The sequence below is a fragment of the Corvus moneduloides genome, chromosome 19 (genome assembly GCF_009650955.1).
Source record: "Corvus moneduloides isolate bCorMon1 chromosome 19, bCorMon1.pri, whole genome shotgun sequence".
Lineage (NCBI taxonomy): Eukaryota > Metazoa > Chordata > Aves > Passeriformes > Corvidae > Corvus > Corvus moneduloides.
The window spans coordinates 8180236-8197246 of record NC_045494.1 but is presented as its reverse complement, the minus strand read 5'-3'; the positions used below and the strand labels follow the sequence as shown (position 1 = coordinate 8197246).

Genomic DNA, 17011 nt, shown 5'->3' with positions numbered 1-17011 from the left:
ACACTTCCAACCCAGAGCCGTGGAAAATTTACACTGCCAGGGAGAAAGAGCAGGAGGTGTCCTGGGTGTTGGCAGTAATCAAGGGCACTGTGACAGCTGGAAATGTGTGTGACACCAGAACACCCCATGTCGCCCTATTAGCAGCTCACAGTGGCCAGTGTCTGTCAGTCTCACCCAGAACTTCTCTTGGTGCCCAGAGCTGACAGTCCACTGAGCACAGGAGCAAGGACCCAGTCCCTGGAGCTCCCCCCCCCTGGTTCTGTCTCTGGCCGTGAGCAATTTTCCAGGGCTCAGGGGAAGCCTCCGAAAGCAAGTGATGCACTGGACTCGGGGTGATGCCTTCATGGCTACTGGGATTTGGGCAAGTAGGGGGGAGAAGGGACCAAACACTCATGGAAAAAGCTGCTGAACCAAACAGCACTGTAATGCTGCCAATCTCCGGGTGATTTGGCTGAGCTCTAGAGCAGCTCTGAGATCTGGACCCAGGAAATGCAAAGCTCTGCGGGAGAAGGGGAGATAAGTACCGTGGTTGGTTGTTGCTAAGAATACAATTATCCATACGCTAACGATTGCCTGCCTGATAGGATTACCAATAAAGACAAACGCGGTGAGGATCATGGCTTCACTTCCTTCCTCCTACCCGGAGATTTAATCCCATCTTTCTTTGAGTTTTGTCTTTGGTCAGTCAATAAAAAAACTCTGCTCCTGGTGGTATCTCCGGAGCCTTTTCCCTCGAAGAAACTGTCTGGGGTGAATTCCCATGTCTGCTCCCCTCGCATGCATCCAGCTCCGTGCTGGTCTCACCCTGGCAGCAATAGCTTAGGCCTTCTAATTTCAGCCTGCTTTGTAAAAGGTTGGCTAATCCTCCCAGCGGTCTCGAGAGGAAATCCTCAGTGGCAGAGTCTTGGAGGGACCTGACAACTCCTTGGCCACTCTCTTTGCCAGCTTGTGATGGCTTTTGGGCACATCTCCTGCTTTTCAGACCTCTCAGCAGCAAGATGCTCGGGGGGGAGGCTCTGGCAGCCCAGCTGCTCCCGGCACCAACTTTACCTGGTGGGTACAACAGCAGTTCATGGCACAAATGAGCCACTGATATCGCCTGCAGCTTCTGGGGAAGGTGGAGTGATGCTCTGGAGCTTGGCATGGATGTGCTGCCAGATGCTGCTCACCCAGGGGAGTCAGGACAGCCTTCCTGGCCCTGCCAGCCTCTCCACTACCCAGCCAAGGGCTAACAAGGTGCAGATGGTCATTAAACATTGCCCGGAGGCCAGCTGACACCCCAGTGTGCCAGAGCTCACCAAACCCTGGGTGCCTGCCCGCCCGCAGGCAGCATCCCGGGAGACAGACACCTTCCCATCATTACGAATGGGACCCGTTAACGAGTGACAGGACAAGAGGAAATGTCCTCAAGTTGCGCCAGAGGAGGTTTAGATTGGGTATTAGGAACAATTTCTTCACTGAAAGGGGTGATGATCTTAGAAGTCTTTTCCAATGTAAATAATTCTAGGATTTGACGATGAGAGCGACTGCCGAGCAGCTTGGGAATGATTTTGTGGGTATAAGGCCGTGTCTGATGAACGATCCCCTTGTCCCAAGCTGGGCTCTCGCATCAGGCAGAGCCGGGTTGCTCGCAGCCCAAGCGTTCCTCTCCCGGTCGCCCCTTCCCAAATCCCACCCCTGGGTGCGGGTGGATGCGGGCGCGCATCCCCGGCGGGCAGGGAGCGGGGCCTGGCTCTGGCTGCCGGCTGGGAGCGGGAGATGGGTGCCGGGGCCGGGGGGGCCGGGGCGGTGGGCAGGGCCGGCGGATGACGCCGGGTAAAGCCGGCCGAGAGCCGGCCCAGCCCCGCCGCCGGCCGAGCGCTGCCCGCGCACCCCCCGCGGCCGCGCAGTCGGGTCGGGCGGGCTCCGGCGGCAGGGCAGGATGGACCTGGCCGTGGACTTGTACCTGGCCGTCCCGCTGCTCTTCACCGTCCTGGCCCTCGTCCTCGCCTCCGTCTTCCTGAGGCTGCGGGGAGGCGGCGGCGAGCGGGCGGCGGAGCGGCCCCAGGAGCCCGCGGCGGAGCCGGCTCGGGAGGGCGGCCCCGGGGGCGAAGCAGCGGCAGCGACCGAAGGGCCGGAGGACGAGGGCAGCCGGGTGCCGGTGGAGGAGGTCGGGGCGGGCGACAAGGGGAAAGAGGCGGTCGCCGAGCAGCGGGAGGCGCCGGCGGAGCCGGGCCCCGCGGCCGAGCCCAGCCCCGCGGCGGCCGAGAGCATCCCCCGGCAGCCGCCCGCGGAGCCCCGGCAGCCGCCCGCGGAGCCCCAGCAGCATCCTGAGGAGCCCCGGCAGCATCCTGCGGAGCCCCAGCAGCCCGGGCACCGAGAGGATGCGGAGAGCAAGGTGAGGCCGGCTCCCCGAGGAGCCTCACCCGGGACCGCCGGGGTTCCCGCAGCCGGGGTCCCTCCAACCCTCCCCCTCCCCCGTGGCGTCCCTTCTCCAGCCCTCTGTCCCCGCGGGTGGCGGGGAGGGAGCAGCGCCCGGGGTTTTTCCCTAAAATAAGAGCGGTCCAGCAAAACCCATGTTTTGTCTTCGGTGGGGACAAGCCCGTTGTCCCCGAGGGAGGCAGCGGTTTGGGGAGGGGGGGGGGTGGGGGGTGGGCGGTTCTGGCTCCTTCCCAATCCCGTTCCCCAAGGAATGCTCCTAAAAATAATCAAGAAAGTGAAGATTTAAGGGAAGAGAAGCGTATGTCAGTGCGAGCCTCTCCTGGGTGCACATCTAACCCCTGTGAGTCTTTTCCTTTCCCCAAGGGCTTATCCAGGTGCTGGGGTATGTGGATGTGTTTGTTCTTCCCGTCCGCATCCCTTTGCTGTGGGTTACAGCAAACTGTCCCCGTGCCAGCGCAGGTTCCTTGCGCTGTCCCTGCCTGCCCCAGGGAAGGGACCGCCCCACTCCTTCCCAGCCCCAGCAGGATTCTGGCCCCAGGCTCTGACCCCTGGCTGAACTGGGGGGGCTGGGGGCGGCAGCGATGCCTATAAACGCCCGGTAAATCCTCCTCCTCCACCGGATCTTGTTTAAAGATAAAAGGGCGACCCAGTGTCCGTGGGAAGATCTTGTTCTGCTCTTGCCCAGCCTGGATGGGACTCGGTGACAACCTGAGGTGCCTGAACTCCCTGCTTTGGTGGTTTTCTCCCATGTGGCCCCTTGTCCAAAGGCAGGAAGGGAGTGCTGGGGTGGCTCGGGAATGCGGGAGCGTCACCGTGTGCCGGCAGCGTGTTTGGGCCGGGGCTCGAAGGGCTGGGGCCCAGTCGCCTCCTGGCTATTATTAGCAGCATTTGTAATCCTCAGCAACTGTATCCAGGCTGCCGGGCAGTGCGTAGACAACCCTCGCCTTGGAAAGCATCTCCACTGACTCACTGGATGGCCTTGGGCAGGTCCCGGGGGCTTGCACACCCTGCTCTGCGCTGTGATGCTCTGTAACAGCCCGGGGTGAGCCCTGACCTGATCTCGGGGCTGGGATGTGGCTCTGCCTCCCTGTGCTCTTCAGCACCTCCTCCCGTGGTTTCTGAGCCTCGGAGCTCTCCCTCTCCCCTTCCTGGTGCCCCTTGGCCATGGCTACAGCTCTTGAGCAGTCCCATCCCTTGTCCCGGCGTCCTGGAAACCACATCTGTTTCTCTGTCGTGTGATTTATTGGTGCCTTTGAGTATCAGGATCTCTGGAGAACTCCTGGGTCACCATTAACCAGCTGGGTCCTGGCTGGGCCAGCTCAGCACCAAAGTTGGCCACTGGGCTGGAGCTGCTCTCTGGAGAGGTGCAGCACCTATCGGGACAGACAGCCGGATCCAGAGCTGCCGGAGCCCACAGGTTCCTCTGCGGCTAGCTCAAGTCTTGGGAATGTTTTCCTCCCCTCTGGCTGCTCTTCAGCCCTGATTTCTTTGAACAGCCACTGCTGCAGTGCTTGTTGCCCTCAGAGAAGGGCTCAGGTCCTTTATCCCCTCTCGGCACAGGTGCAGTAACAGGGTTTTGTGTGCCTGGAATGAGTTCTTACTCAAGAAACGGGGAGTTCTGTGTCCTCCAGAGGCCCAGCTGGGCTCTGTGGGACTGGGTCCCCTCACTGCCCTCAGCCCCTCTTGCAGCAAAGGGGGCACTGGAGCTGAGCAAGGTCCTGGCCAGCTTTTCCTCCTGGGAAATCATTCCCTCACTGTGGGAGCAAGGCAAAACAAGTCACCCTGGGCCTGAGCAGCATCCCTTTGGGAAGGACAGGGACCAGGCACGTGTGATCTGGGTGGTGGTGGGGAGCAGTGGGAGGGGGAGCGATGCTTCTCGCTGCTGAGTAAGTGTTCGGGAGCTGTGGCCCGCGCATGACCCCGTGGTTGCCAGCACTGCCTGGCCAGGCTGGCCGGCCCCGGGGCTGGGTGGCACGGCCGAGGGACTACGTGCACTTCCAGCAGGCACCACACACGTGTGGCAGTGCCCAGCCTGCTGATCCAAGGGCTGGTCCTGTGGGCAGAGTGGGAGAGACCATCCACAACTCTGCAGAGTCTCCCTGGATTCCTTGGTTTTTCTCCCTACGAACATTCTCAAAGTTGCTTCATCCTTCTCCTCCTCCAGCACCACTCAGACCCAAGCCCAGGAGATATTACAGGCAGGGATGGGGCTGGCCCTGGGCAGAGCAGGGAGTGCTTTGCAGGCGGCTGCTGATGGAATCATTCCCTTTCCAGCCTGTCTTGGCTCGGCCGAGGGCTGCGGTGCCCTGATGTGACTCAGCAGACGAAGCTGCCAGCCCCTGTCCCGCTGCTGGCTCCTGCAGGCTCAGGGCTTCTCAGTACATCAGCAAGCAGAGGGCTGTGCTCGGCACCCGGAGAGCTTGCTTTCCTTATTTATTTGCTTTCCTTATTTATTTTCTTTCCCCCCTGTTTGCTTAGCACGCACTGTGCCAGGCTGGATCGGCTTCCCCGCACCCATTAACGACTCGACCAAAATGCCGATGGATGAACCCGCCCAGGGAGAGCAGCCTCGGTGTGTTAATGACGGGCTGGAGCCGTGCATCCCGCTGCCTCCTCCTTCCCTGCTCCCTGCCTGTGCAAACTGGGGTCTGCTGGAGTAGCTGTGTGTCCCAGCCTCCCTCCTGCTTCCATCTCCTGCAGGGATGGTAAAATCGCTACAACTGAAGGCTCCCTGCCCTTTTCTGCAGTGACCAGTTCATTGCAGCATCGTGCTCAGGGCTACGAAATGAACCAGCGGCAGAGCAGGAAAAGGAGCTCAGGAGTCCTTGTTTCCCTTAACTGCTGGTAGTAGTTCCCCTTGTCTCTGCTGGCTCCCATCACTGAAAAAAACTTAATTAATCTGTCGTTGTCTGTTCTCATCCCCATCCCCAGCTCGTTAACGGATGAGGCAGTGCTGTCAAAGCAATCCCCTAATGAAAAGCTGCTGAGTGGGAACGGCAGCGGCGCTGGAGCTGCGGAGTGGAGCGTGGTTCTTGTGAGAAACCCTCACAAACTTCAGCTCTCTAACGAGCCATTCTGTCCTGGAAGTGGCAGGGACCGGGCGGGGTTTTCAGTGTTGGACCAGAGCACTGCCGGGATGCCATCCTGGCCAAAATGCTCTGGAGATGGGAAGGGTGAGTGGGCAGTGCCTGGGCACGGCAGCCTGGCTGGTTGGCCAAGGGTTAATTGCAGCTGAGGGCTTCAAACAGAGCAGTGGCAAGTGGGTGACAGTGGGGAGAGGGGACACACAAACCCTGCCTGAGCAGGGCAGCTTGTGGGGCTGTCACCTGCATAGCAGAGGCACAAAGGCTTCATCTGTCCCTTCTGCCAAGCTCCTGGTGCGTTTCCCCTGTGCCCCCCACCCCAATCTGCGCCTCGCTGGGGCTCCCGGTGCCTCTGCACACACCAGGCAGCACAAACCACCCCGCTCCCACCAGGAGCCCTCTTTACATTTAAAAAGTCATCATTTCCCCCTCTAATACCTTCTGCCTGCCCTCCCTGTGCTGGAGGGGAGAGGGTGTCTAATTAAGTCTGGCTGTAATTGGCAGCTGTTCAGGCTGTGTTTGCACTGCCAGCAGGCTGGGACAGGAGCTCCACCATCCCACGGGGCACTGGGGAAGGGATGTGGTGATGTGCTACCCCTTGTCACAGCCTCGGCAGCAGCACTGCCAGGGAATGCAGGGCTCCCCACCCAGATCCCTGACTGCTCAGATGTGCCCAGCTCTCACCCAGAGCAGCCTGTGCCAAGGACAAATGCATCATCTCTTGCAGTGGCTGGAAACTGGGAAGTGAGACAGGACGTGTGTCACACCCCGGGGAGCCTGTGCACGTGTCGTGCCCCCGTGAATGCCAGCCATGGGGCTGGTGCTGGGACGTGGTGTGGGGCACGGTGGCATTGGGGTCTGTGTTGAGTCCCCCACATGGTCCAGGAGGTTGGGCTGCTGCCCAGGTCCTGCTGGGCTGGGTAAAGCCCTGGGAGCTGTGCCAGAGCTGGGGTGCTGCTGGAGCAGAGGCCATGAGGACTCTTTGCCTCCTGAAGTGCCCACCTATGTGAAGGGCTGCCAGGTGAGGGCCAGCTTTGCCTGCCACTGCTCCCAAGGATGCCATCCAGCTCATCTGGGCAGCCAGGGATGTGCTGGTGTGTGGTGTTTGCTTCCCAGAGGCTGTAGCAAAAAGGGAATGAGCCGGCTGGATGTGATCCTTGGGGAGGCATGCTGGGATGTGGTGGTGCCTGCAGGGATGGGTGCTGCTGAGCTGGGCTCTGCACCCTGCTGAGGGACACACCAGTGTTTTCCTCATCAGCCCTGGCACTGCCTGATTCTCATTAAGAGCTGGATGGTCCCGGAGCTTCAGAAATGCTCTGCCCGCTCTGTGGCTTGTCCTTGCCCGTAGTGGTGACAGGGGAAGTGGCAGGAGCAGTCGCTCCCACTCTTTGCGGGGCTCAGACCTGCAAAACGCCGTCTCCCCATGAGGCACATCCTCTCCAGGCACCCCAGAGCTGGCAGGAGCATCACCAGGGCTGCAAAACTGCTCTTGTTCTGTAGCAGCTGCTTCTCTGGCTGGTGGGAGGACAGAGAGCCCCAGTGGTGGGTGAAGGGGAGCTGCCGACAGAGCAGCTGCTTTGCTCTGCTAAACTCTGCCCCACATTATTATTTTTTAGTCTTTTGTAAAGGTTTCTTCATTCCCCTTTTCTCCTGGCTTTTCTCTTTCTGGCTGGCTCTCTCCTGTCTGCTTTCTTTCCCTCTTGCAATGTCTTGCATCAGGCTTGGAGCAGAAAGCGCAGCCATAAATGGCAACACACAGGGCCCAGGAGTTTAATCCAAGATAATTTTCTCCTCTTGCTTTGCAGCCTGGGATCTTCCCTTTTCCTGAAGCTGAAACAGGGCACTTATTTGGCCCCAACCTGCCCATAGGTGCCAGGGCTGTCCCTTCAGCTGAAGAAAGGGTGAGGGACACACCACCTCCAAAGTCTCCTCTTGTCCTTTCTGAGAAAGAAACCCATTGCTCAGTGGGGTTTGGATGGGGGATGAGAGGAAGTGGGGAGGAAATGGCCAGAAATGAGCTGAAAACCAGATGATGCTGTGGTGGGAAGCCTGGCTCCCATCTCCCGTAGGCTGAGAGAGGGTTCAGTGGTGGCAGAGCCATGAGGGGGTGATTTGGGGTCACAATGCCAAGCTCCTCTATCTGAGCCATCCTCCCCTGGGAGACTCAGGGTTGTCCACGGTGAGTGCTGACTGTGTCCAAAATGTCCCCGAAGCCTTGTCCTGGCTCTGCTTTGGTCCAAAGCCCGCTGACAGAGTCAGCCTCGCACGGGCATCTCGCTCGTGGCCATGGAGCTAAAGGGCAGCAGCACGTTTGTCATGATCCAACAAATGCTTCGGCTCCGCAGCCAGGAGCTGCCAAACGCCGAGGCAGATGGATCGCCGCCTTGTTATTTAAGGTGGATGACTTGCTGGATTTTAACCCTGGGCTTTCTGGAGCCTCGGGCGAGCTGTGCCCGGGTCCGATTCAGGTGTACCGGGGCACGGGATGTGCTGCGGGCTGGGCTGGCTCCGTGCCGCCCGCGGGCAGGAGCGGGCAGGGAGCGTTCCCAGCCCTGCGTGGCCCCGGGGCCAGGCAGCTGCCGCCCAACGCGTCCCCTCGGCTCGGCAATGAGATCTTTGTTCGCCGCAGCAGCTGCTCGGGGCGGCCCGTGTCAAGTCTCCTCCAGATGCTCCCGGATAATGACGCGCACGGCTCCCTGCAGTGCTGATTCTCGCCTTCTGTCTTTCCTGCGGGGAGGTTTTCGTGGCCGCTGCGCACCGGAGGGATGTTGGTTTGTGGGCTGTTGGACAGAGCACTCAGGTCCTTCCTTCTCCAGCCGTTCCTTCCCTCACTCCCAGCTGCTCAAAACCGTCTCCCTGCATTCCCCCTGGGCTGTGCTTCCTGCGGAAGAGCAGTGCCTGGGGTGCCACGATGTCCTCTTTGGTGTCTCCCAGTGTTGTCCCAACGCCTCCCCCCTCCCTGTTTTGGCTGCAGGGCGCTGCCCTCCTCTCGGAGCATCCCTCGGCTGCGATGGAGCCGGGACAGCAGCACCCACCGCCCACGGCAGGGCTGAGAGCTCTGAAATTCGGGGCTGCTCTAGGCAGAGAGGGCTCTCCCCTCTCTGGCTCGCAGGGGCACAGCCAGGCTCGAGGTTGGGCTTTGTCCCTGCTGCCGTTTCCAGCCAGCCCAGAGGCTGTTCCCAGCCCGGCGCTGGTATTTCACTGCAAGGGACACGATGTCCCTGCTCCCAGCCCACGCGGATCCTCCTCCACAGCCCTCCAGGCACAGCAGGGAAACCTTCATCTGAGCAGGTTTTGGACAGGAAAAGCTGGCTGTGCACGGGGGCTGAGGCCACCTACAGCTGCTGTGGGGCCGAGAGGGCTGGGAAGCCCCAGCCCCAGGATTGCTGAAGGGGTTTGCAGGGGGTGTTTCCCTGGGATGGAGAAGGCAGCTGGCAGAGCATTAACAAACCGAGCATGTCCTCTCCCTTCCTGCTAGTCCTGATCTGCTGCATCAGCATCCCGGGACGCTGCCTCCAGCCCTGCCAGGACACACGGGCAGCCCAGCAGAGCCAGTCCCCCTCACTGATGGCTCCTTGCTCCGGTGCCATCCCACGGGCTGGGGCTGCCGCAGAGAGCAGCTCATGAGCCCCAAACCCTGGCTCCAGGGCTGGGCACTGGAGCTCTCTGGTGTTCCTCACTCCAGCAGCCATACCATGGCTTGGCACATGGATCAGAGGCAGCACAGGCTCGGGCATGGGGCAAGGTGGGCTATTGGCCACATCCAGAGAGCTGGGGGTGTCTGTGCTCAAAGCTTTTGCCCTTTTCCAGATACCACCATTGGGTGCCTCGCCTGGATCCAGCCTCGGGCACACGGGACAAGCAGAGGACACGTGTGGCCACGCAGCACTTTCCAGCCATGCAGAGGTGCGTGGGAGGGAGAGCCAGCCTGGGGAGGGTGGCACAGCACACAGTGTGGGTGGGACATTGTCCCAGGGTAGCAGTGGCCATGGGGAGGGGGCAAAGCTTGCCTGCTCTTCTCCCCTGGTGGGGTTGGGTGGCCTCTTAATGACTCCCCCCATTTAAAACAGAAAGAAATGGTGTTCCAGGTGCAGGTGTACTTCTTGGAGGTGGAGGGAGCAATGCCCCGGGGATGGGGGTCAGTGAGGGGGGGTCCCTTGGAGGCAGCTGGACCACAATGGCTGCGGGAGGGAGCAGCCCCAGGAAGGCAGAGGGACAGGGATGTGGAATCTGGGGCCACAGTACGGGGGGGAAGGGAGGTGCTGGCATCTGCCTCCAAGCCATCCAAGCAGAAAAGTGTTGTGCTGTAGGCAGCTCCTGGCTGCCACGAGCAGGGGGGCCCAGACGGCCCCGGCACGCTGCTGTCGCCTGCCAGCCTGGCATCCCTGGCTGTTCCCTCTCTGCTCCTGTCAAGTGCCTCTTCCTCTGTGTTGGAGCAGATACATTTTCCTTCCTTGGAGGTTTGCCACCCAAATTTCCTGCTTGCTGTCATTGTTAAATGCTCAGTTCCTAATGCCCAGGCAAGGAAGAGGCTAAAATCCCCCTCCTTGTGTCTGCTCCCGGAGGGTTGGGTCTCCCAGGGGATGTCCCAGCTCTCAGGGAAAGATGGATGTGATGGGGGAACTACTGCCCTGGGCTTGTAGCCGAGTCACCAGAGCTGAGTATCCCCTCCCTGAGGCCACTCCTTTGGGTGCCTCCCCAGCCATCCTCAGGGGAAGTCCGGGTGTCCAGCGGGAAGTGCCCATGTTTGGAATTGTGGCCCAAAATAGCCATGGCTGCAGTGGGTGGGGGGTCCCAGTGGCATCTCCTTCTGGGGAACAGAGTGGCCAGAGGAAGCCAAGTGGCTGTGAATAATGCACATTCCACCCTGATGACAAACTAACCCAGTTCTGGGCCGGGGCTGTGCTCCAGCAGCTCCTCCAAAGCTCTGCACTGCAAAGCCAGCACTTGACTCTGTGCATGGTCCCTCTTGGGTCAGCATCATTTCCCTTGGGTCTCCTTCACCCCAGCTTTTCCCATGCGTCCCTTGATGATGTGGAGCTTGGCAGCCTCTCTCCATGCTGCTCCTCCCTTCTCTGCCATGTGCTTTGCCCTTTTGCCAGCCCATGGGATGCACAGGGCCAGGGATGCAGGAGGACAGCCCAAGGTGCTGGTGACCCCTGGGCTTGGCTCACAGGGGTTTGCAGCTGGAGCACAGGGCTGTGCTGGAGGAAATCACTTATGGAGGGGCTCTGCCAGAGCTGGAGTGCTTCCCTTTCTCCCTGCTTGGAGTTTCTGAACAGGACAAGGAATCTGGGCTTCATTAAGTGCATTGTACCTTGTAGAACGGAACCCCAAAACTTCCAAAATTGCTTTGCATTAAAAAAAAAAAAAAACCCAAAACATGCTGTTGCTGCTCCCACCTGTGCTCCAGGCTGTGGATGGCTCCTGGAGGGGTCCCAGCACAACTCCCCAGTGCTGCCTTCCACCACTGGGCCCGACTGGTGAACGTCCCCGTGCTTGGGGATCCACCTTTTCCTAATGCCAGGACAGTCTGTCCAAGCCTGGCCTGGGGGCACACAGATGTCCCCATGGCTCTTGGCTCAGTCCCCTGCCTGTCCCTGGGCAGGAGGGGTGGTGGGGGTGCAGTGGGGAGGAGGGTGCTCGGGCACAAGGCTCTTCTTAAAAACTTTAATCTCTTCAGTTATGGAGAGGCATTTGCATTTCACAGCTTTGGGTAGGCCAGATCCCTGTGACTGACCAGTGAGAGGAAAGAAGATGAATAAACCTCACCCAGTAGCGAGCATCCTTTTGTCCTGTTCCATGGAGGAAGCAGGGAAGGGGTGCCCAGCCCTCCACAGGAGCTCCAGGCTCTGCATCCCAGCCCTGCCCCAACCCAGCATGGGTTATTCAGCATAGCACCTTCTCCTCATGGCTGCTCTGTTTTTAACTCCTCCAGGAGGAAGAGGTGGACTCAGAAAACGAGAAGCTGGTGGTGAGAGAGCCGGAGGATGAGGATGGTGAGTGTCAAGCAAGCCAGAACTCTGCAGGGAGATTATGGACAGGTCTGAAGCCCTGAGTGCTTGGGAATGGTCTCCTTCCTCCAGGAGGTGTTGAGGAAATTCTTACCCCTTCCCCAGGTGCCCTTGGGCTGTTTGCCATGGGGTAGCTTTGTGATGCAGCTGCTCCAAAAGCTCCTTGCCTGCATCCAAGACAATCTCCAGGGGCTTTAGTCAGAGCCACGTTTAACTGATTAGCCAATTAGTTGATTGGAAAATGATTAATTGACTAATTGGGGTGACAACTGCTGCACTCCTAAGACAATGAAACAGATGGTGCCGAGCAGGAATGTGTGTCTGAAGGGGACTCTGCTCCCCTGAGCAGCCCTGAGACGCTGGGATGTCCCCAGGAGTCCTGGCTTGGGGTGGCTGGGGACAGCTGGGGCAGCAGGAGGCCTTGGGGTGCTCTCCCTTCCCTGCCCCACTTTCTGCCTGGCTGTTTGAAGGTGCTGTGTGCAATCCCCCAGCTCGGGAGGATGGATTATGCCTAATGCCACAGAGAATCAAATTTTAATCCTGGTGCCATTCCTGCAAGGTGGGGGAAGCACCTTTGGAGACGGGGCTCCCAAAATACCCTCATTCCACCCCGCTAGGCTTCCTCACAGCACTGGGGGTTGGGGATGTCACCGTGGGGTCTGTGAGAGGTCTGGTTTGAGGATTGATGGGTGTATCCTGCCAAATGGGTGCTCAGTAATGCTGCTCTGCCAGTGTCTGCCTCTGTGGGTTCAGCTCTGTTCCAGGGCTGCCCTGGCAGCGCAGGGCATCGTTCCGAAGTGGCCATGACTTGGGATCAGGAGAAGATGATGGCCCCTGGCTGTGAGTCCTGGCTAGCACTGTGTCCTCCCTAAGCACGTCCTGCAGGCAGCCCCTGACTGCTCTCCTGAATTATTCACACCCTTTCTGAAGTGTTTTATGGTGGGGCTGAGCAAAGAGATGGCCCAGCCTGGTGAGGAGACAGCAGGATGCAGCTGGGAATGCCAGCAGTGCCCTGGCTCTGCTGGCATCAGCCCTGCTCCTTCCTTCCCTGTCTCCTGTGTGCTGGCCCCACTTAACCCACCAGCAGAGATTCCCCTGGGGCATGTGGGGATCCTGCAGGCATCTGTCACCAGCCTGGGATGCTGCCCTCTGACCAAAACCACGGGAGCAGCCTTCCCAACACTTCGGGCAGGGAGCTGGCAGGGATAACACGTGGATCACGCCAGAGCAAGCATGTTCAGGGGAGAGGTGCACTCTTGGGGCTGTTCTCACCCTGCCAGCTCAGGGTCACAGCACTGGCAAGGCGAGGGCACAGAGATGAAAGACAAATGTTTTCTTTAATATGAACTCATGGAGGCTCTCAGTAAGTAGGTCACCTCCTATTCCTGTAGTGTTTTCCCTGTCTACATGAAAACCCAGCCTCCCCTTTTCTGTGTGTTTCCTGAAGTTCATTTTCAATCTGCAAAAAAGTTCCTGAGCTCAAAAAACAGCCAGAGGTTTCCAAAGCCACACACTGTCTCCTTTTTTTAATCACACCGTGTGGGCAGGGAGATGGGGACCTTCCTTGCCTCCTTCCTCCCTTATTATTTTGGTGAGGTGGCAACAACTAAGCTACTCTTTTTGGGCCAGTCTAAATCCCTAATCTCACTTGATTTTGCTGAAAACCACGTGAAGGAAACAATCTTAATTGTCCTTGAAATCAGTCGAGCTTTACAAAGGTAATGAACAGCTCCTGCTCTGCACCAGCGTCAGGAACAGGATGTTACACCCTCTTTTTTTTTTTTCTTTCTCCTAATATCTCCCAAAGCAGCAGCCAGCTGAATTTTCTTTCCATACACTTTTATGGTCACCCAAAGTGCTGATAAGCTGCAGCATTACTGCTTGTTTCCAGCTGGCCAGGTTTGTTTGTTTGCCCGTGGAGAGGGTTTCCCACTGAGGGAAGTGGAATATGGCCAAGCTGAATGTTTGGGGCTGCAGACCACAGCTTTGGGCTGCTTGCGTTCACACATTTGTGACAAAGCTGGATAAAGGGTTTGCATCCCCTGGGAGCCCCGATGGCATTTAAAGCTTAGAGAAATACTCTGGATCAGTAACTGAGCAGTAACTCAGCAGGACTTCCCAGGGAAGCTCCCCAAGATCAGGAACTTGGAGATGTAAAGAAGTGAGGAAATGTGGGCATTAGCAGGGAGGAGGTCTCTGTGAAATTCCCATCTCACTCCCAGGCATGGTCACTCCAGTGTCTCCCCGGGAAGCCTTGCACTGCTTGTTTCTGAGATCTCTGGTTCTGGATCTGGTTCAGATGAGGCTCTGACTTGCCTTTTACGAGGGGGTCCCCAAGGTCTGGCAGCAGCTGAATATGGGCACGAGCTTGGGGTTGGAGAAACCCCGAAATCAAGGTACTGAACACAAGGAGAAAAATCCTTAAGGGCAGTCAGTATTGATTGGAAAAGAGAGGGAAGCTGCTGCTGAACCCTGGGTGTGAGGAAGGGAGGGGAGGAGCTGTGAGGGGTTTTTCATTTGGGCAGGTGAAGGAGGAGAGACAATCATGAATATGGCCACAACAGCAGTGGAGAGGATGGGAAGGAGCTTCATGTGTTAATGGGGACAGAGGATCCATCCATGTGTTATGTACAACTTGGGGCTTTCTCTCCTGCCAGGGGTTTGACTCCTTTAGGGGTCCTGCTGGAGCTGGTAGGTATCCTGGATACTGGTTTGTGGATCATGTGCAATTTTTCAGGGCCATGCAGATGATGAAGTAACATCTTCCTTTTGTGTACCCCTTGGAAGCATCCCCAGGGCTCTGAGGGTCGGGGGAAGCAGCAGATGTTTCTGGGAATGTGGAAACAGCAGTGCTGGATGGTTGGATGTGAAGCAGCCAAGTCCTGCAGTCCTTGGGAGATAAAGGCTCTCAGATAAGCAGCCCACGGATAACCCACAAAGGCGACTACTCAAAGCAGCAGCTCCTCCTGGGCCGCCTCTTGGATTGACCTCCCCTCCTGTTGTTTTCTCCCATCTGTAGGAAGATAAAGCACGGGAGAGGTTTTTAAAAGCAAATAGTGCTCGAACAAAATCCGATTGGAAAAGGATCGGCTTTGGCTCAGAGTCTGTGAGCTTTGGTGCTCTAATTAGCACAGGGCTGAGGCTGGTGAGCCGGGTGGGAGAGCACCCAGGAGAAGGAGACCTTGGTTTCCTCTTCAGGTCTGGTGGCAGAGGGCCTTGGACCCGGCTGTGTTGGTGCTCCTGGGGCTGCCATGGCTCAGTGCTGTTTGCAGCCCTGGGATTTGCCTTGTGGCATCTTCTTCTTTTCACAAGCTTTGTCAAGGGCTGCAGGAGAGCTGCAGGTCTGCATGGCCTGGGACACCATCCGTGAGCCCCAAGCTTGGGAAAGGGCCCCTGGACAAGGAGAGGGAGGGAGGGAGGGAGAAGGAATGCAAGTCTAGAGAGGAGAAGCGGAAAATGCTGCGAGTTAATCAGGGCAGGATTAGCATGCCTTGATAAGCCAAGATGGGCCTGCAAGGCTTTGAATCCAGGGAGAACAACAGCATATGGTTCCTGTGCTGGAGGATTTACTGGGATCTGCTTCCAGCAGGCTGCTCACTCTCAGCAGTCCTCACTGTTTGCAGTGCTGGCTGTGGCCTGGCTCCCGCCATCCTCTGGCTGGCAGCACCTTGGCTCTCCTCTGCGATCCACACTGCTTCCCTGGCACTGCCCAGGCTTTCTGGAGATTGGAGCTGACTCAGGAGGTGTGCTGGGGTGGCCAGAGCATTTGGGGTGCAGGAGCAGAGGTCAGAGAGCACCCCAAGGGAACAACCCCAGTGCTGTTGGTTGTGGCTCTCGGGAGGTCTTTGGTTCACAGATTTCTTGCTCTTTTTTTGTCTCCCCTCTCCCCTCTCCAGCTGCAGATGAGACATTTTCTTTTAAATACAGTCCTGGAAAGCTGAGGGGAAACCAGTACAAGTCAATGATGTCCAAAGAAGAACTAGAGGAAGAACAAAGGTAAGTTGAGCTTCCTTCCTTTTCTTGCCCAAGTCCACCTGGCTGACATGCCCTTGGAGCAAGCTGGGTGTGCTCAGACCTCTCTCCCCACACTGCCCTCAGCATCTCATTGCTCTGGAGTTCCAGAACTCTCCCACCCAGGAAGACACAAGAACAAATAAAGTCACACTGATTTAGGAGATGGCCCTAAATACCTTTGGAGCTCCTCTGGATGCTTAGACCAAATTTCCCAGCGGATGCAGCTGGTGTATTTGCCCTGATCCCATTAGTTCTGTGTTGATACGTATCTGTTGAGAATCTGATCTCTGGTTACTTCCCCTCCCTTGGCCCTGTGGATGGCCTCCCAACCAAGGACATGGGCACAGCTCAGCAGTACTGGGGCAAAGTGAGGGAGTGAGAGGTTTTAGAGCTCGCTGAGATGGGGCCGATACTGGAAGTGTCCATCCCCAGGGCTGTCTCCTCAGCTGGACGTGGTGGGGATTTACCAAGTAGTGGGCCTGGTAGAGATGGAGAATTGTCCACCTTGCACTTTTAGCTGAAGTGTCCTCCTGAGTCCTGCATGAAGAAAGGTCGAACCTGTCCTGTCACTTAAAACAAGCTTCCTGGCTCGAGATTCCCCAGCCTATACAAGGAATAACCCCACAGCTGAGGGCTCTGTGGCAGGCTGCTCCCTTACAAGTGCCTGCAGCTCACACCCTTCCCTGAGGACGAGCTCCAAGGAATTGACTTCCCACTGGTGGCTCAACAAGCCTGGGAGATGGTGTTCTCTCCACTGCTGTCCCGACGGCTGTGGGACCCAGTTCTCCACCCAGAGGTTTGCAGAGAGTGATTTAGGGGTGTTTGTCACCCCTTGCCTGTCAAATCATGGTCTAAGTACCACCACAGCTGGCCTGGTGTAAAGAACCAAGCAGAAACTTGAGCACAGCAGGGAAGGCATGGATGGGGGGATCACAGGATCACAGCTCACCCCTGGCTCAGGCATCTCCTGCTAGCAAACCTTGCCTTGAGGCCCTTGGGCAGCATCTTTGTGATGCCACCAGCTGGGCTGGCTGAGGTTTATCTCTGTGATATGAGTAGGGCATTGTGGTAGGCAGAGTGAATCCAGAGACCTGCCCTGCTCTGGGGTCAGCAACAGAAATGAGCTCTGGTTTCCTCTGGCACGGGGTTGATTCTGCATTGGTGGCATCAGGAAAAAACGTTTGCTTTCTTCTTTTCCATGTGTCTTTGTTGTGCCTGAAGTCCCCACCCTGTAAATCGCTGAGCAGGGCTGTGAGTGTCACTGTATTTTTCACTTGGGAAGGGTGGTGGTGGGATGAACTGAGTGAATGCCAGGGACACCCATGGGGCTCGATGGGGTTTGCTTTTCAGGATCCTGCCAAATACCGATGCAAAAATCTACCTGCAGGTGGTAAATTCAAACCCTTTGCACTAGCAGCTCCATCCAAAGCAGCTGAGCAATCACTGCTCAGGTTTTCAGGGCCAGGACTCCTGCAGGGC

The 17011-nt window shown here is 57.8% G+C and overlaps 1 protein-coding gene across 9 annotated transcripts in view; it reads left to right on the top strand.

Moving 5' to 3' along the window:
* The first annotated feature begins 1836 nt into the window (after positions 1-1836).
* MXRA7 (matrix remodeling associated 7) overlaps positions 1837-17011 on the top strand; it is a 28404-nt gene continuing 13229 nt past the window's right edge. For 7 of the 9 annotated variants that reach the window (XR_004243834.1, XM_032129033.1, XM_032129031.1 and 4 more), the window contains exons 1-4: positions 1838-2377; positions 9315-9410; positions 11443-11503; positions 15415-15514. Coding sequence is in view for 8 of the 9 variants with exons in the window: in XM_032129033.1 (XP_031984924.1) it covers positions 1922-2377; positions 9315-9410; positions 11443-11503; positions 15415-15514 (713 nt within the window). In the remaining variant the exon portion in view is untranslated. Of the gene's footprint in view, positions 2378-9314; positions 9411-11442; positions 11504-15414; positions 15515-17011 lie in introns of all 9 variants that reach the window. The other 2 variants (XM_032129026.1, XM_032129032.1) reach the window with 2 other exon arrangements.